The sequence below is a fragment of the Panicum hallii genome, chromosome 7 (assembly GCF_002211085.1).
Source record: "Panicum hallii strain FIL2 chromosome 7, PHallii_v3.1, whole genome shotgun sequence".
Lineage (NCBI taxonomy): Eukaryota > Viridiplantae > Streptophyta > Magnoliopsida > Poales > Poaceae > Panicum > Panicum hallii.
The window spans coordinates 37,229,714-37,249,202 of NC_038048.1; the positions used below are offsets into that span (position 1 = coordinate 37,229,714).

Here is a 19,489-nt window from a genome sequence, read left to right on the forward strand (position 1 = left end):
GTGCTCCATTCCTTCATAAAAAAAATATAACTTCCGCATCCTAAGAAATTAAATAATTTTAAATTTAATCAAATTTTTACAAAAACTACTAGCATTTATATCTCAAAATAGATTTAGTATAAAATATATTATACGATTAATCTAATAATACTTATTTTATAATATAAATATTACTAATATTTTGTATAAATTTGATTAAAGTTAAAATTATTTGATTCTTGAGGAAGTAAAAGTTGCATTCTTTCATGGTTAGACGGAGGAAGTCAAGTCTAGAACACCTTCAACACATTGCTGACCAGGGATGTGTCCAGGTCAGAACACCTGACCCGCTGACCGTTTACCGTTACGTTGGCGCCTGGCAGTAACAGCTTGAGAAGGAAAACGAGGGAGTTGCGTTCATCCCACCGAGCAGGATTGCAGGAACGCGAAGCAATTCCAGATCGCCCCAACTAAAACCAAACCAGCACCCCGACCCGTCCTCGTCCGCCTACTCGGCTCGACTCCTCTCGCCCCACCAAACTCCACCGCGCGCCACCGCCACGCCCCGGTGGCCCGGCGGCGACGGACCGATCCACCACCGAGCCAGCCTATCAGCGGCCAAGGGCGGGATGCCGGGGCCCGGGGCGCACCTGCTGTACGCGCTGTCAGGCGGGGCGGCGCTGTCGCGGGTCGCCGGGCCCGGGAACCGCCGCTTCGGCCCGCACCACTGCGCCGTCTACGCCGCCAACGCGTTCCTCGGCCCGGACCTCGGCGCCTTCTCCGAGTGGCTCTGCTCCTTCCTCCCGTCCTCGGTCTCCGCGTCGGCCGCGGGGGACCTCGCCATGGCGGCTGTGCACCACCCCTTCTACTACCCGCTCCTCCTCGGCCTCCCGCTCGCCTGGGCCTACGCCTGTCTCTCCCGCCGGCTGCTCCGCGCCGGCGTCCTAGACTCCCCCGCCGGGGTGCGTGCTGGAATGTTTGATTCGTCATCAGTCTTTTCTAACCCCGGTCCTGGATTTGCTATTTTTGCTTTGCTTGGCCCTTGTTTGAATCTACTGTTCCGTACGGCTGCGTCTACCAAATTGGTATCTTTTTTTAGATAATGAGCCAATTGGTATCTATGTCAGGTCTAGTCTAGCAATGCCGCATTATCCTAATCCTCTGTTGCAGAAAGGGTTAAGGAGCTCCAGGGTCAGAAGCCTCCGTATCAATCTAGTGTTGCGTGCCTGATTTGTTTAATCTTCGTGTTGTTGCAGGTACCACTAAACAAGAGGCAGTGTTTCTTGCTTATCTCGGCCGGCTCGCTGTCTCATTTTTTCCTGGACCACTTGTTTGAGGTGAGCATGCAACCTCAAGGAATGTTTTCTCGTGAACGGGAGGGGGCATTAGCTTAGAATTGGTGCCTAACCTTTAAGGATGTGTGCTTAACAGCTTGGAGAAATGCTTTTTTCCTAGAAATATCTGCCTAAACCAACTGGCATGCTATTCCTACATGTGAAGTCAAATATGTTCAGATGACTAATGAACCTCCCTCTCGATACTTTGGAATTAGCTGTGTCATTTACCCCAACTGAGTTCATATTGTACTGATGCAGGAGAATGGCCATTCTACAATGTACACTTGGATCCTGAGCACTGGTTGGTGGAAAGGCCGTGCTCCTATCAATCCAGATGCAGTGGTTGTTGTAGGACTTCTTTGCACTTGCCTCATTGGGGGATTTGTGTACATCAACAGGTGATGGCTTTTTTAAGTGCTCTGTCATAATGTACAAACTATTTGGCGCAATCCAGAAACAGAAATTAGATTCGGCTCCTTGCAAAGTTCTAAATTATTAGTTATGGCTTTGTGAGACATGCTGTTATAAACGGCGCAACTTATTTTGTTGCCTCGCCACTATTCCGCTAGAAACGCTATTTAAAACCTTGGCTCCTTATATACAAAACGAGTAATTAAAATTTTTTCTCTATAGAAGTTATGATTTCCTCCATTATCGAAATAGAAAAGAAAAAACTTTTTAGATACAACTCTAGAATTTAAAACATTTTAGTTTGGTATCTGTGTTTTTCACCATCATGTTTGGTATGGAAATCGATGCTGCCCCCCCCCCCCCCCCCCCAACAACAGCACACACACACAGAGTAATGGATGGAAATGGGCAATGCAACATATCTTCGAAACTCTCCTTGTACTTTTGTTTTCCTTCTTCTTAATGGAATGTGTGCTTGTTGTATAACTTGTCTGTTTTAGGTTTTTCTTTAAATGTTCTGGTGATCAGCCCTTTGGACCTGTGTTTCTTCCTTCTTATGCAAAGATACACAGTTCTCCTGTATATTCTAGAGAAAAAAAGTACACACTGATCTTTGTTGATGGACAACAAATGTTGCATGATTATTATGCTACAAAATGCTTACATGCTCACTTTAGTTTTCAATGTTTCCTCAAGACCATGACTCCTGCAGCAAAGCCTTTCCCCTTTTGAAAATATTAATGTCAACTGCAAATCCTTGTTGCAGTTCTGTAAACATTTTTTCCCCTTGTTTTGACAGAGTGAAGAATGGAAAGTCTGCAGCAGAAAAATCAAACCAATCTTTTCTTCTCATCCTGGTGATAGCCACCCTGTACTGTATGTGGTGTGCCAGTCAGATATACCTGCGGCAACCCCCTCAACCTGCCATAGGTGAAGAAGCTGATCTTGGAGTGATAATCTTTCTTTCCATTTATCTCTTTCTCCCGCATGGCTTGTGTGTCCTTTCAATGAACCAAAAGGATTATACTGATGCACTGAATGAGCTGCCACTTCGATAATTTGTGTATTCCCGTATATGCAGAAATAAGTTTCGTAACAGTCTGATTTCTGCATTATGTTGTAATTAGATTTAGTTACTAACTGGGTGATTGCTAGTGCACCTTTGCATAGCCCTGTAATTCTTTAGGCTGGAAACATATATTATTATGGAATAAAGTTGTATTATGGATGACATTGACTTCTGTTGAAAAAGAATTTCACCATTTAAATTGGTCACATGGAGATAGATGGTACGGTTTGGTATTCAAGGCACCCATGACACCATTTAGCACTGGTGGGTATATGCTGCAAAGCAATGATGTCTGCCAAGCTAATTATTGTGGCTTGTGTACTTATCAGTGTTTCCATTTGTTATCTGGATCATTGTATTTTCTATGAGGTATCATGCTTCTCTCTTTTTATTGGTTTTCCTCTGCAGTAGTTATACTTTTATGTATAGTGTGAAAAAAAAGATGCTTAAATATCCAAGACTGCATCGTACTGTAGGTCTAGATTAGAGTACTGTCTCTAGTTTTGGTCTCTAACTACCTCTTATAGGTGTGAAGTAATTGTATCGGGTTGTCCTAAAACATTTTGATGTAAATTGCTCAACACTCAATTGGATTCTGTTCACTTTAGTGCACAAAAATGTTTAAGCATGTTTAAACATCAAGGGGCTTAAAGGATTACACAGAGTAGCTATGCAAGGGACTCGATGATGCTAATGCTGTTGTGCTTCGAATCATCTCTCATGGAGATCTCAAGAGCCTTCTCCAGCCTTGACACAACTTGCTCCATGGATGGCCGCTGCTTCTTGTGGCCAGTGCATGACAGAGCAAGCTTCAAACTAAGATCAAATGCCTCTGTTGAGTACTCTCCATTCAACCTAGGATCAGCAAAGTCCAATACATTGCCATCTTGGATAAGTGTGGAAGCCTGGGAATGACAGGTACGCAGATTCGGCTCAATCAATACTTCATCTCAGAGTGTAATATCCTACTCTAACTGCTTAGATCTTACCATTTTGTCCAGTGACATTGGCATAGCGGTATTCATGATGTTGATTGCTCGTTTTCCTGACAGGAGCTGCAGGAGCACCATCCCGAAGCTGTATACATCTCCTGCAGCATTCACCTTGTGGTTGTGGCGGTATTCCGGATCGACATAGCCAAAGGTTCCTCTGACTTCAGAGCTTACATGCGACACACCTAAGTCAATGACTCTTGAGAGTCCGAAATCGGACAGCTTGGGTTCCATATCAACCCCAAGAAGTATATTGGTTGGCTGCCATAGCAAGTATGAGTTTTGAGTGAATATGAATAGATGTTCTGAATTCTTTCAGATCATGCAACAAACCTTGATGTCACGGTGAACGATGCAGCCTTCAGGATATATGTGCAAGAACCAAAGGCCGCAAGCGCTTCCAAGTGCTATCTGAAGCCTCTGAATCCATGAGAGGTTCTTATCTTTTCCTGCAATCAAATTATTCTTTTCTTCATTGAAGCAAAGAAAATATATACTTCTGAAGTTCTAGTCAAATGTTTAGGCAATCTTGTTACTCACCAAATAGCCATTCTGATAGATTACCGTTGATGCACAGCTCATAGACAAGAAAGAACTCCTCCTGCCCGTCACAGTAACCTCTTAGTGACACAAGATTCGGGTGCCTGACATGTGACAGGCTTGTAACTTCCCTTAGGAAAGTTCCTGCATGCTCATTCTTAACTATGTGCTTCACTGCAACAGGCCAGCCATTTGCCAGCACTCCTCTGTACACTTTCCCTGGAACCACAAGAGGATCAAGTTGCACACCATCATGAGCAACATACTTTAGACAGTATGGTTACTGTCTTCTAAATCTCATGCTCATTGATGAGAAATATGCTTTCTGTTTGGTTGATGGTAATAAATACCACAACCTTGAATCGGCTATTATGGACTATGTTTACCTGCAATACCCTGTCCGATGACATTTGATGGACTCAAGTTTTCAGTTGCTGTGTATATATCTTTGATAGACATTGGCTTGCAGGTAGTCTCCTCATACTCAAGGGATGCCAATGTGACCTCTGCAAGATAAACATGTGCAATTGCATATTGATATTAGTAGGTAAAAAACCATCAGCTCAGTAACTTCTATGTGTATATGGGTTGCAATTAATTAATGAAATTACCGATATCCTTTCTTGATGGTTTAAACTTGCTTGCTCTTCTCCTAATATGGCAGAGAACGGCAATGATCCCAACTATCACCCCAGCAGAGAGGCATCCTAGCAGCGCTTCATATCCTGCAGATAAATTTGATGACCTCAAAGTTTGAAAGATCAGGCAGAACGGAATGGTAGAAAATAGGTAAAGAGACAAACCTCTTTGCATCCTTCAGGTTATGGGCGTGTGGGAAGAACACGAGATTGCTTCTCACTAACCTTGTGTTTGTTCTGATTAAAGCAAGCAAGTTAATGTCTGCGCAATCTATACCCAGTCGTTATTACCAATGTAGTGTTAGTGACTGGCAATTGCCGGCCAAGGTGTAGGCTTGGAATAAGCCAAAAGCAGGAAAAATATTGTATCCCATAATTGGTTTGGGTCTGGATCAGAAATCCGGAATCCAACATCAACAGTGTCGAGTATGGTTGTACATTTATAGATGTACTTGGATTGGTGGGTTGTTGGGTTAGTGGAGGTCAATTAGTTTCCACCCGTTCTATTAGTCAGTGCATTTGGAGTCAAGCGAAGGAGCAGTAGACAAATGTCAAATGCGACAATTCTATGCAAAGTGGAATAATCTAAAATATCAACTAGATTACTGGAACACTCCTCTACTTTGACGACTTCAAATGAGCCAAATTAGGGGTTAAAAATAACGGCACCTTTTTAAAATAAAAAATAACCACTGGAACAAAGCATGAAGCATCTAACCATCGTTAAGTGTTTTGTACACTAATGTATCCTCCCCGCTCTTTCCAGGCAACCTTTGTCTTTTTCAACAGGCTGTTGTTTTTACTGCTGTTCAGCTTTGAAGTAGAACACTATTGGTGGGGGAATTTGATACAATATTGCTTCAACTGTACTTATACGCCTTTAGATTTGATACCATGTCGTTTCACATTCGATTTCAACAGTGTCTATACCTTTAAGATTTGATACTTTGTTGTTTCAACAGTATAATACCTTTGAATGCTTCTTAAGATAGATTCTTTCTCCAGCAAATTCCTGTTCGGATGCATCTGATTCTCAAGCAACCTATTTTCTGTACAGTAAAAGACGGCTTGAAATGGCCTTGAGAAAGGGTCTAAATAATGAGCCCGAGCATCGGTTTCATGGGTCCAGACTGACACCAAATAATACTACACCCATTTTTGTTAATAAACCTAGCTATGCCAGTAAATTATAATCTTAAAAGAACGCATTGTGTTCAGAGAACAAATGGCCGCTATGGCTCTTCCTAAAAATGAATGCATCTTTGCTTGTCCTTTTTTGCTTGTAGTGAGAATCTAGCATACAGTATCTTTGTTGACAACCACAAAGGCTTTTTCTGTTTAGTCGTCTATCTGGTGATTTCTGCGCCTGATTCGGAGAATAAGATGGTAGTACTCATTTGTCATAAGTTAATGTTACTATTTTAGGGAAAACAAAGAGATTTCTTCAATCTTGCAGCATTGATTTATCAATCCTTCAGTAACTAAGTAACCCATATAGGAGAATAAAAATTTATAAAATGCCATATTAAAGTCGGTACTTTAGTAAAATGTCATTGCAAAGAATTTCTTTTTCAGTATGCCATTGGTTTTTAGTAATATAAATTAAACAACCTCAGTTTGGTTCCTCTGCGGAAAAATTTCTAGTAAATAGCTGAAAGTTTACGGAGCACGTCTTTCTGAATTACTTCTTTTCGGGCACCTTTTTTTTAATCATGTTATTTAACTGTCCCTACTGTCATTCAGTCTGAGGTCGCACGCACTATGTCGCATCTCATGTCATGCTGACAATAATCCTTTCAACTTAGCTGGATTGCAGACAGCCTCCAGGCAACAATTGATCAAGTCTGGAGCCGTACCAGGGGCAGGCAACAATCGATCAACAGACACCCTATTCAACTGGAAAGATGCAAATTCAGATTGCGCTAGAAGCCTCAGATCCAGCGAGAGGCAGGTGTTCACCGCAGGGTCTATGGTGCAGGCCTCGACAGAGACAATACAACAGCCCCTGGCTTTTCGTGATGCAACAGCGCATCTGCCAATAGCGTGTACACACGATGCATAGCACCTTGAAGAGCAGATTGCAGCAAATATATCATGCTTTAGAGCTTACTGCTTAGGGCTTAAGGATGTACGATTACTGCTACATGAGCTTATGGATAAAGGTGATCGAGCATGAGCATCTCCTTGAGATATATATTGGCTCGTGGTGGAGTTTTTCTTCTTCTGGCCGAGTTTTTTTTTTAAGTGATCATGCAAGCATCATTGAACACATATTTTTTTAGGAAGCATTGGACACATCTAAGCCTCTTTTTTTCTGGAAACAAAATTGTAGTTGATTCTTGCTTGCTTTAAGTAGTATAATGTATTGCTTGCCCAGCTTCCTTGCCACTTCGATCGTGAGCCCCAAGAGAACACGAGCAATAGTAGCATTACCTTTTCCTTCATTTTTAATATTATAACTTTGTCCTGTACCCTGTACTGTACATGTCTCTTGTCAGCCACTTTGGAGGCAGAAAAAGAATGCAGCCTAAACAAGAAAATAAATCGGGCTGACCTATGAATGAAGAGAGTCTTGTTACTTCAACTAGCTAGTTAAGCAGGATTGTCGTCGATCGTTGCAAGTTCTACAACCTTCTGGTTTGCATCAATTCCATCTTGTTAAATCAGTTTCTATTCATATATCGCTGTCCTGGCATTGTGTACGCGTACGTATACGTACGTACATACGGATCCAAATAACGTGTTGTCCCTTTCAAACGAAATGGTCTGGAACAATGAATGGGAGGTAGCTGTCTCTCATGATTGAGTGGTAGTATCCTTTTCCTGCTTTTTCGGACTAATAATGCGATGACAGCCATAAGATGTTTAAAACTGAGGTAAACAACGCAGGGATGCTAATGGAAGGTTATCCCACACATCTTATCTTATATATGTTATTAGTGGTGGCATGCCAATTAGCCATGCATCAGTGCACGGCTGCTGATCGAGAATGTAGGACTGAATTGTGCAGCAAATATTGTACTGGATGTCAAATTATTAGAGGATCAACAGCTTGCAGTAAACCTTAAACAAAGAGCTACAATCTTAAGGTAAAGAACTAGCTAGCAGTTCCGTACTAGCTACATATGTTCAAAGAACTAGCAGAACTAATAATCAGCAAATAACGAGGTAACTTGCAATGACCACCAAGCTGAGGCATGGAAACGAAACCGCGCTTTGCCGGCCGCTTGCTTTTTCGTCTAAAGATTGCCTTGATCAACCATATCATGCGCTACAGAACATCCAACCGCCCTTTAGCATCTTATCATGTCAGGCAATCCTAACCGTTGGATCTCGACCTTTACCGGACCAATACGATCCAGGTCGTCCATGCTCGATCTCCCCGATCGGGCATCTTTGATTATTATCTATCTGCTGCTAGCAGCTAGCTAGACCCCATGATGAACCCTAATTCGTTGAGCTATAGCTTCCATGCACAAGCCCCCTTCCACTATAAATTGAGGTGTGTGGTCTCTACTCACTTGACCACAAGCTAAGACAGCAACGCTCCAACCACTAGGAAGCAGCAGGAGCAACTACTATCCCCATCTCTTTGCCTCTCTGAACTAGTTAATTAGCTTCTAGAAAGTGAAACAACATTTGCAAGCTAGTGACAAGAGGCAGGGCGAGCAAGTATATGGGAGGGAGGTCGTTCTTCTGCATCTTCAGCTTCTCACGCAAGCCGAGGCGCTACCACGTCGACGACGACGACGAGGCGAGCGACTGGGAGGGGCCGCCGGCGAGGCTGCGCAAGGTTCGGTCCAGCGACGAGGACGACGGCTGGTGGGTCGGCGAGCGCGACGTCGACCAGAAGGCCTCCGACTTCATCGCCACCTTCCATCAGAGGCGCCTCGTCGTCTAGCTGCTAAATATTTATAGATGCCCGTGCCCGGGGGGCATATATGCATGCGTGCCTTCAGTATAATTCGACGTCGAGCTGATCGAGGTTTATCTACACCAAATCTAGATAGATCAAGGACTGATCAAGCACATCATCGTCTAAATATATGTAGTGCTATATATATTGGTCACGTATAATTATTTGTGCTCGGTGGTCGACTGAATAATTTAGCAATATATGTGTGTGTGTGTGTGTGTGTGTGAGAGAGAGAGAGAGAGATCTAGGCATGCATGCATGAGATCATAAGTGAAGAATAAATCGATGATGTACACTAGTAACAATATTGTATGGTGGTATTTGAGGTGTATCTCTCTAGAAATTATCAATGTATCATAAAGTTGTGTGGTTTATAATAATTGCAATATTAATTGTTTTCAGTAAACCACGTACACAATGCAAAAAAAAAGAATGCACTCCATAATTATTGAAGGTCCGAATCTCAGACAACAAAACTTTTGTTTGGCTACAAGGATAACTCGTGCGGACACACTATGCGATCAACCATGGACTAAAACAATACTCACGCATTCATAGGTGCACTTCGACGATCCCCATCACCCTCCTCAAAACTAAGAAAACTTGAAATTAAAGCAACCGCATATACGTACGTAAAATGTAATGCACCAACTTGATCTGGCGAGTAGTATTGTGTGTCTATCCACCACTCTGATCGGCTACCCTACCAAGAGGTGGTTTCACAGAGATCAGTAAATAATCCGCATATATTTGACCACCCAAGAGAGATGACGTACTGCATGCCAAATGAGTGACCTATTTTTGACTGATGAAGTAATGAAACACAAACTAGCTACATCCAGCAAATTTATGGTATTTTATCAAACTAGCTACGTGCTTGCTTATGAAGATGATGCTCTCAACATCGTCTTAAATACATTTCTCATTTTGAATCTGTCGATTGGGGTTAGCGTTCTGTTTTCTTCTTATCAAACATGCAAGAACCTAATGTAAGAATATGCATGCATATAGTTTTTATTTGGCATAACTACTGAATGGTAGTAAAGACACTAAAATCACTTGTATCTGCAAATCCTTGTTTTGTTATATCAGTTATTCGGATAATAAGTTTTGTATTCAATTATTATTAGACATAATCTCTCAATCTGGGGATCATTTTCAGGGCACCCGCCCCTAAAGATGCATTTCCAGGGGCGGATCAACCGCTACAGTAACTCCGCTCCTTTTGTAGGAACGGGTTACATTTTGACCTGCCCCTGAAAAAAATGGGATGTTGCTACAAATTGTTTTTTAGTAGTGTAAAATACTCCTGTTGTTCTTGGTGCATGAAGTGCAATAGCATATATAAAGGATACCTACCCAAAAATTATGGGGCCATACATGTGTTGTCACGAGAAGAGGTGGACTGTGAATTCTTGCATTTTTTTTAGCTAACTGTGAATTCATACATTATTCACAAATATATAACATTGTATTTTCTTATCGTGCACACAAATATATATGATATTGAATTATATGCTGGAAGAGTAAAATATTTTTGCAAGTACTCCCTCCTTCCTTTTATATAAGATGCTGGATAGTTCAAGATTAAATATCCAATGTCATATATAAAAGGAAGGAGGGAATATATTATATAGTTTAAAGAATGCATGGCAATTTTTGGTCAGAGACAAGAACTAAATTGCATGTATACGTACTTAAACTCAAAATATAACAAAGTTATAATATTCTAAAACTACTTTTGAAGACAAAACGAGCCATATTATTATTCAAAATTAAAGTTCATTTGAATTTTCCAGAGAGAGATTCATTTCAAAGTTTAAACATGTTGACTGAACATAACCCAAAATGACAGTTATTTGTGACTTGCGGGTGCTGGTATACACCACAGTTAAAAAAAATATATTACCTTGCAAAAATAAAAGATATACCATGAGCTAATTACGGCGCAAGGACAGTGTGAGGAAATGAAAAGGAAAAAACAAGTCACACATGCTTAAACGCTTGTAAATTGCCAGTGCATGCATGAGCTTAGTATGCATGAGTTACCAATTGGTAGTCGCACGCAGGTAGTTCTGATTGATGTGGTGAATGAAAAGGCGTCTTACAGGGGCACGGAGTGGAATGAGCTTTTGGTCGGGAAAGCAACTCAACCAGAAGCCTACGGCATAGAAAGTATTCGGCTCAGAGCTCTAGGTCTTTAGCGACTGAAAGTCACTCATCAGTGAACCACTTTGTTCTTGCTTTCGCTTCTTGTCTGTTACAATATTCTCAGTCATCTCACTTGTCTTCTTCCTTAATCCTCTTATTCCTTCTCATCGATCTCATCTCTGGCGCGCCGCCGTTACATATCAGTATATTTTAATACGCTTTGCTCTAGCTCGGAGATACAACCAATTGCATATATCAAATTAATTAGCGTATACTTCCTCCGTTCTAAATTATTACTCATTTTGACTTTTCCCGATACATAATTTTTATTTTATATATATATAGATGCATAGTAAAGTATATGAATCTAGAAAAGTCAAAACGACTAATAATTTAGGATGGATAGAGTATATGATAAAAGTTATCTGTCAGTATGTAATTTTTCCTGCGGTTTGTATTAAATTTTAATATTTATGTATTGAGAAATACGAACCTAAGCCTGTTGGTATCTGGACTCCCAATCATTGCCAGCAACCAAATAAAGGCCTTCAGCATTGTGCCTAGCGAGTATGTTGTATGCTCATCTATAGCTAGTTTTCATCAGCTAGCTGCCCTGTACCTGAATTTTTCTAATTCCATGAGAAAATTGCAAAAATGCAGTGCGCTTATCTCTGATGCTAGCATCGTGTCATGTCACATCATCATAGCATCCTTCATTCCAAATTTCGTAGCAGGATACAATACAACTAGGGTTGCATGCACAATTGATCTGTGTCATTCATCACCTTTACATCTGTCCTCAATTAATTGGTTCTCCCTATATGTATGACGAGTTGCTGTCATTTGTACACGTATTTTGCTGCAAGCCTCTAACCAAGATTCCTCCAACCATTCCCAACTCTTGTTCACAGGCAGGTGTGACTAGCTAGCTACTCAAAATATATTACTCCCTCCTTTTGTAAATATACGGCGTTTATTATGATAATTAGTTCAGTTTTTAAATTAGTTAGTTTGTCCTAAACGTCATATATTTAAAGATGGAACATGCAGCACAAAATTAAACAACATATTCATATAGTTCATCAACTGTCGCCAAATGGCTCTCTCGCAGCAGTTCACAATGTGCAGGCACTTGCTTCAAACAGTCTTGGTGGTCACGAGGCACCTGCGTCACATCTGAAAATTAACTATTGCAGAATAGTGTCATACCAAATTGCAGCACATTGAATTCTGTCATGAAGGAGAAGTAAGGTTAGTCTAGAGTCATAAATGCATGCACTGGGAAGAAGAGAGTGAAAGCTACAAATCAGTTTCCTTGTTTTTTTTTCCTCTTTTGAGCCTGGGATTTGATCCTGAGCACAAGGTCTCAGCAGCAGCGCATAGAGCCCAGAAAAAGCAACATACAAAGCCAAGCCATACAGTTCATTCCTGTTCGTGACATCCAGAATCTGCAACGCCAAAGCTCTGCCACCTTTACTCCCTTTTCCTTGCTGAGGAAGAGCAGGAGAAGCTTCGTCTTTGCCAAGGTACATGTCCTGATACTGCAGCCCTTGCATGGCTTCCCAATTATTAAGGTCATGTCGGCATCGCCGCAGGATATGCGTCTCCCTGACAGCACAAGGCTATTCGAGGTCAGTCAGGTCGCGTCGATCTCCGACTAACTGTCAAGGAATCCATTCAGTCATGCACTTGGGTACGGGGTACCTGCGGCCAAAATATCATCCTGGAAGGCTATTGATCACGCAGATGCTAGAGAATGGAACATAGATGAGCACAGCAAACACTACCGCCATGATGCATACATGTTGACAGATTGAGCGATTTCACATTTGAAACTGCCAGAGCTACAGATTCTGTTCTTGACTGTAATTCAGAGAATATACAGAATAGCAGTAATGCAAGTTAACATGAAAAAAAAATTCGATCAATGTGAACCGTGGAATATGATGCCATGTACTTCTTAAAGATCGTTGCAGATCCAATTCTCACTTGTGCACTTGCATATCATTTTAGATCCAATTCTCACTTGTAGACTTGCACATTGTTGCTGATCCAACTCTAGTAGCGCACTTGTAAGCTCATATATCGTTGCAGATCCAAATTGAGCAGAATTTCTCGACTTCTAGTTGTTAAGAATCAGACAAGCGGATGATTTGTGTACAGAAGCAGGAGCACCACTAGTCTGAAAGCTATTTTGACTATTCTATTAACAGTGCAGGTTGTGACAAAACCTGAGCAATGTTTCTATCAAAACTATGGAGCACAAGACTGATTTAAGCTAGGAAAGATCTTGTTATCTCCGTATTTCACAAGCTATCCTCGTGTAATTTGTAACAGGTTTCTTCTCAAAAGAACCCAAAACCACTGATTGCAACATCCTTCTTTGGAGATGTATATTTGCTGCTATACAAGAAAACTACAGCCAACAGTTTCCCAGATTCTGCACAACAAAGCAAAAGGACAAATAAGACGTCAGTAGACAAAAGGCCATGCTTTTCTATAGCTTTACTGCGTACCGAAAATTGCAGATAGCAAAAGAAAGCATGTGCAAAAAGGCCTGCAACCAATTCCAAATGTTGCAATTGCCCAAAAACTTAAAAGAATTGAAAATGAAATATCTTGTGTGGGGGAGGGGAGGAGAGGAGTGTTCCTCACAAAATAGCAACAGTAACATGAATGGCATACTTTATATGATCCATTTTAAGCAACCACAAGAATAATCAAGACATGATGAAAAAGTGGATGATTTGACATCGATTAGATCTAACAATGAATGCCCAACTCTATAGTTGTTGACATTTCCTTTTAGTAAAGAAAACTCTCTAGTTGTTGGAGAAATGTGAGCGGTGTACTACACTTTTTCAGTACTCTGTCATCAAGGTAGTCCCAAAACTATATAATGTGAACCCAATATGGACCTGGTTACACCTGGAAACATCCTGGTCTCATTACTTGACATTCCCGAGTTCTGCTTGCTACAATTTTTCCTTCCAAAGGTGCATGACAGATCTTGAGCTCTAGATCTTACAAGTGCTTAGTCTTTCATGCTACATAATTTTGGGCAATTTCATGTACCAATCAGGTGGCCCGAAAGCTGAAGCTGAGGGGGAAGTTAGAAATCTATTGAAAGGATCTATTGGAAAATCTGGATAGATAGCTTAGCCTTGCCAGGAAAGGCAAGTAAAAGTCAAACTATGTTATGTCCTTTTTGTCAAGCAAAATATGAGTACAGTTTACACTGATTCCTCAAATGCAGTTTGTTCAAAGTGATGCTGTTAAGGAACATCAAGAATACGAGGAATACGAGACGCGTAATTTAGAGGGAGGGATGGAGGGAGGAGCGACAAAAATCATCAACCCACAGAAAGGGCTCAAATCTGAACATACCTTCTAAAGGCTGCTAAGTTAGCTTAATGTCTGATAACCCATCAGTCCTCGGAAATCGTCAGGGGTTGATGGTTTATTTCCGGGCTTAGGTAGCCATGGAAATAATTTGGTGAGACCTTGCCTTTCAGAACCATCGATTTCTTGTCTACCATTGACCCCGTATTTCTCCCTCTCGATTGCATCCATAATATCCTCCCGGGACACAGTATTCCCACCTGAACAGATCAACACCAATAAATTTCATATTAACATATTTTCTCCAATTGCCTTAAAAAACATTCATTTGGGATTAATGAACAACCAGAAACTAATCCTCATTTCAAAGTGCAAAAGTAAAATATTGAACAGCAAGTGGAATTATGACTATTCCAGTAACAGTTTCCAATAGAATTAGTCAGAAAAATATCTCAGTAATAGGTTTCAATCATGGACCAAAACTTGTAAGTTTTAAACCATGTAACTCAAAGCACCATTCAATTTAGAAATAATTTCACTGGCATCAACATCATATCTGATGCATGAGCAACAAATGATATGTGATCTACCTTTCTGTATCTTACATAAGTGCTTCTAACTTTACCTCTTCGTGCAGCTAGTAGAGCAGCCTCATTAACAATGTTTGCTAGATCCGCGCCAACCAGTCCTGGGGTTAGATTAGCAACCAGATCACTAATTATTTCAGGATTCTCTTCCAAAGGAATATCCCTTAGATGAACAGCCAAGATCTTTTTGCGGCCCTCCACATCAGGCACACCAACAACAACCTTTCTGGAGAAGCGGCCAGGCCGACAAAGAGCAGCATCCAGTGCTTTTGGCCTGTTAGTAGCTGCCATGACAATTACTTTCATGTCCGAGTCAAAACCATCCATTTCAGTAAGCAGCTGTTGATAGAGAAAATCAAGAAAACATACTTTGAGTGATGTCATTAGACAAGGATATAAAATATCATCAGAGTGCCAAAAACCACACCTGGTTTAGAGTTTGGTCCCTCTCATCATTAAAACTTCTACCTCTACTTCCACCCACGGCATCAAGTTCATCAATAAAAATGATTGACGGAGCAGCTTCTTTGGCTTCCTTGAACAAATCCCTGACCCGAGCAGCACCTCTTCCAACGAAAACTTCAACAAACTCACTAGCAGAAACAGAGAAAAATGGAATTCCAGCCTCTCCTGCAACTGCCCTTGCTAGCAGAGTCTTCCCAGTTCCTGGGGGGCCAACAAGCAGAACACCCCTGGGCAGTTTTGCTCCAAGCTTCTTGTAGTTCAATGAACCATGCAAACAGCTCACTATCTACATTGGAAAATTGCCATGTTTTACTAAGGTTCTTAATGACCATCATCCAGACAGTAAAATGTAATACAAAACTAATTCTTCTAATGGAAAAAGAAACAACTTCAGACCAATGCACTTCCTAGTTATTGAAAAAAAACCCAGCACTCAATACTTACTCAAGGACATAATTTGAGACCAATATAATTGCAAGGTGGAAGAACAAATTAATCATTCAACAGCATATATATGTCCTGGAACCCCAGACTTCCAGGAGCTATCACATTTATGTTCATTTTAAGAGTGCTACCAACATTTTCAATTTTCGTCATGAACTTTGCAAACAAAAATGGTGCAAAGGCATGATTTACTAAAAGAGGCACATAGTAAACTTAACTACAGAGCAAACATGCTTCCCCTCGATGAAATTTAAAAGATGTTATTGTAATGTTAGAATTCCAAAGTGCTGCTTCTCCTAATATGAGAAAAATGCTTGGAAGTAACCACTGAGACAAATGATGCATGAAGCCTTTAAGTTTGTGTTACAATGAATGACCTAAAATCTTATATGAATCTAAGAAATGTGAAACAGACTATTGGTGAAGTTTCAATTCATACATTATATGATTAATGCATAATGCAAGAGCAAGGGAAGGCATTATCAAACTTGATATTTCCATTTTAAATAAAATCACTTAATTAGATGGAGCATAGTTCTGTTGTGATGTATGCAGATGACTAAACAGTGTGTGCAGTTGTAAGACAAAGCAAAAGCAAGCCTATTACTAGTCCAATAAGCTTGATTGACACTTCGTAAATTGCTATATCAATGTGGATGTACCATCTTAGTTCCTCTTGAACCCTATGTCTATTGCCTTTTTTTAAAAAAAAGATGAAATGCCTATACTGCTAAATACCAAATGATTTTTTTTTGTCTTGCCACATTCATCAAGCATCGCAGAGAACATTCATGAGTAATCAATGCAAAAGCCACATTTACCTCCACAAGCTCCTCCTTCGCTTCATCCACGCCCTGAACATCGTCAAACCCCACCCTCTGCTTCCTCGGCTTGCGTCGCTTGTCAGCACTGCCCCCACCGGACATCTGCCGCTGTATGAACCACATCATCGGCAGCAGCGAGACCCAGAGTGTGAGCAGCGTGCTCAGCATGTCCACCAGCAGCCTCCCCGCAGGCCGCGGCGCCGACCGGTAGTCCACCCCGCCCTCCCGCATAAGCCCGAGCAGGAACCCCTCGTCGTGCGGCACCCTCCGCGCGTAGTACGGCCACTTGGGCGCCGCCGCGGCTGCGCTATCAGTCTCGGGCTCGCTCGCTTCGTCGCTGCCGCTGGCGTCCCCGGCCTTCTTGCTGAAGTAGATGCGGCGCGAGTCCTCCTCGAACGCGACGGCGGCTACGGCGCCCTCGCGGAGCCCCGCGACGAGGTCCGAGTAGGCCACCTCCTTTGCCACGTTCTTCGGTAGCGCGAGCCGCGCGGCGAACAGGAGGAACGCCAGGAGGACCGGCGCCGCGGCCGCGGGAGGCACGCGGCGGACGGCGCGCCGCAGCGCGGCCGCGAGGTCCCGCGGCGACAGCCTCCGGAGCCGCCACAGCATAAGGCGCAGCCGCGGCCGCAGGCGCAGCCGCGGCCTCCTCCTGCGGCCGGGCGTGCGGAGCCCCAGCCCCGCGCCCGCGTCCTTGTCCGCCTCGTCGACCTTGGCGCGCACGGGGCTCCTCCACCGCGTCCGCAGCCTCGCGTGACCCCCGGCCGCGGCGGGTGGAACCGTGCAGCCGCAGCCATAGGCATTGCCCCTCGCGGCCGCGGCGAGGCCGCTCCAGGAGGCGGGGCTCCTGAAGCAGGCGGCGCGAGCGCGCGGGAAGGAGGGCGCGGCGGATATGGGGCGGAGAGAGGCCATGGCAGCCACCGCCCGCGCGCGCTCTTCCGCTCCGGGCCTACGGCATTCGATCGGACAAGGCCGCGGGCGGTGCGGGGGAGGGCGTGCGCGCGGGGCGCTCGACGGAATGACTCCGCGGAGGGAGGACACGAGCGGAGGAACTGGGCGTGCGGTGATTCTCGATTGGGTTCCGCAATCTGTGCGCGTGACGTGTCATGTCCGAGTCTTTCAGGGAGGGGCGATGCACGGATATGTCCGAGGGGATATTTTGTCGTGAAAATTTGGGGCCGTGGGCTTTCTTGGTTGGCCTGCTCCGCCTCGTGAGAATGAAAGAACAGTTTGGACTCAGTCCAGGAGTGCATGGAATGGACATGAAATGGGGGGCAATTCGACTGGGAGCGGCAGCCTCGCATAAGACTCCCCACGCGTGGGCCGTGCGTGGGCCGGCGCCTTCTTTATCTTCTTCCTCCTCCATCCACAGTCCCAGCTGAGGGCGGCGGTAGCCGCCTTCGATCCCAATCTTCTTACCTCAATCACCGGTCAAACCGTCATCACTGCCGAACCCCGCTACCGCTCCCGACCTCCCCTCTACAACCGCCAGCCATGGAAGTCTCCATCCTAGAAAACTCGAAACCGTAACTCTAATCGCCACCTCGACCACCACCTCCACCGACGGCGAACTCGCCACCGGCCGCTCCCCCATCTTCCACCCCTCACTGGGGTCCACTCCTTCCGGGCGGCGCGGCAGTGGCGGACCGTAGCTGGACCTTCTACGTTAAGTCGCATAGCATCCGCATGCATGACCCTAACATTAGCACACAAATGTGCGCGCTTGGGTCCACCCCCAACTAGTCTAAAGAATTGGCATTTCTTTTTTCACATGTGAAATTTTCCAAGATCTCACGCACAACACACAGGACGGTTTCTTTTGCGAGTCATGTCAGCGACATACCGCTCAAAAGAGGAGGTTCTTTTTTTTAAAAAAGTTTAATTTACTCTCTTCAAGTATAGCCAAAGTCTGAATAACTCCTAAACTATAACTCGGTACAATTTACCCCCTAAACTATGCCATTTAGTTCATTTTATCTCATAATACAATTTATCTTTTTTTCCCCATACACAAGTTGAGTTTTAGTTTCAAATTTTGCAGGGTAGCAGTGGCCATCACAATGCATATTAAAAAATTATAATTTTTTCATTGTTATTTTTCATATAATTTTTGAACTCCAATGATTAATTTATTATTAAATAGCCTAACCCATCAAAAAAATTATGATGTATTTTTTCTAGCATGTGTTATGATGTGTACTATCATCTTGTAAAGTTTTAATTTAAAACTGCACCTATGCATGGAGAAATGAAAAGGACAAATTGTATTAGGGAGTAATTTAAACCAAATGGCATAGTTTAGGGGTAAAATGAACCAAACCATAGTTTAGCGGGTTATCCAAACTTTAGCTACAGTTGGGGGAGTGATTGGGATCTTTTTTTTTTTTTGAAAGAAAGAGGAGGTTCTTGAAAAGGACAGAAAAGAAGGGATCATCTTGCTGGGTCGTGGGTTCCGCACATCAGAATGAATGCTCTCGGGGAATGCGCTGGTTGTTTTACTTGTGTGCCCCAGTGAGGCTGTGAGCGAGAACCAAACAGGACTGCCCGCGAAAAGAAACAGAATGATAGCGCAAGCTGAATCATATGCTTCACAAACTTCCAAACCAGGGCCTAGTCGCCCTGATGTCTGCTTGCATAAGTTGATCGTGAACAAACTTACAAACACCATGGGCTCTCCAGTCCCGCCACCGTTGCCCGTTGGGCCGCTCCTACCATTCGATCCACCACCTCACCCTTATCTCCTTGCATTCTCTTGCCCAAATTCAGCTCGAATAACATGTGCGCTAGCTCTGTTTCT

General features: G+C 43.1%; 3 protein-coding genes across 3 annotated transcripts; 1 reads left to right on the forward strand and 2 right to left on the reverse strand.

Moving 5' to 3' along the window:
- The first annotated feature begins 393 nt into the window (after positions 1-393).
- LOC112901342 lies at positions 394-2,958 on the forward strand. Its single transcript, XM_025970238.1, has 4 exons — positions 394-941; positions 1,236-1,316; positions 1,575-1,714; positions 2,527-2,958. The coding sequence occupies exons 1-4, from the start codon at positions 609-611 to the stop codon at positions 2,783-2,785; spliced, it is 813 nt and encodes a 270-aa protein (XP_025826023.1). The 5' UTR covers positions 394-608; the 3' UTR covers positions 2,786-2,958.
- A 134-nt stretch (positions 2,959-3,092) lies between these two features.
- Positions 3,093-5,718, reverse strand: LOC112901343 (probable receptor-like protein kinase At2g42960). The gene is made up of 6 exons (XM_025970239.1): positions 4,940-5,718; positions 4,715-4,834; positions 4,329-4,547; positions 4,122-4,237; positions 3,786-4,049; positions 3,093-3,701 (listed from the first exon to the last, which is right to left on the reverse strand). Exons 1-6 carry the CDS (start codon positions 5,139-5,141, stop codon positions 3,465-3,467), a joined length of 1,158 nt encoding a protein of 385 aa, XP_025826024.1. The 5' UTR covers positions 5,142-5,718; the 3' UTR covers positions 3,093-3,464.
- A 7,099-nt stretch (positions 5,719-12,817) lies between these two features.
- LOC112900734 (probable inactive ATP-dependent zinc metalloprotease FTSHI 3, chloroplastic) lies at positions 12,818-17,796 on the reverse strand (the record flags this gene model as incomplete). The annotated part of the gene is made up of 5 exons (XM_025969547.1): positions 12,818-13,473; positions 14,421-14,635; positions 15,001-15,301; positions 15,390-15,713; positions 16,693-17,796. Coding segments are annotated over 4 exons (1,926 nt in total), but the record flags the coding sequence as incomplete, so codon positions are not given.
- Between the last annotated feature and the right edge of the window lie 1,693 nt (positions 17,797-19,489).

Coding starts and splice junctions, on each gene's coding strand:
- LOC112901342 (XM_025970238.1), top strand. CDS start 609: ATGCCGGGGCCCGGGGCGCACCTGCTGTACGCGCTGTCAGGCGGGGCG. Junction 942..1,235: donor TCCTAGACTCCCCCGCCGGG/GTGCGTGCTGGA, acceptor GTGTTGTTGCAG/GTACCACTAAACAAGAGGCA. Junction 1,317..1,574: donor TCCTGGACCACTTGTTTGAG/GTGAGCATGCAA, acceptor GTACTGATGCAG/GAGAATGGCCATTCTACAAT.
- LOC112901343 (XM_025970239.1), bottom strand. CDS start 5,141: ATGCAAAGAGGTTTGTCTCTTTACCTATTTTCTACCATTCCGTTCTGC. Junction 4,238..4,328: donor TCTATCAGAATGGCTATTTG/GTGAGTAACAAG, acceptor ATTTGATTGCAG/GAAAAGATAAGAACCTCTCA. Junction 4,050..4,121: donor TCGTTCACCGTGACATCAAG/GTTTGTTGCATG, acceptor TTGCTATGGCAG/CCAACCAATATACTTCTTGG.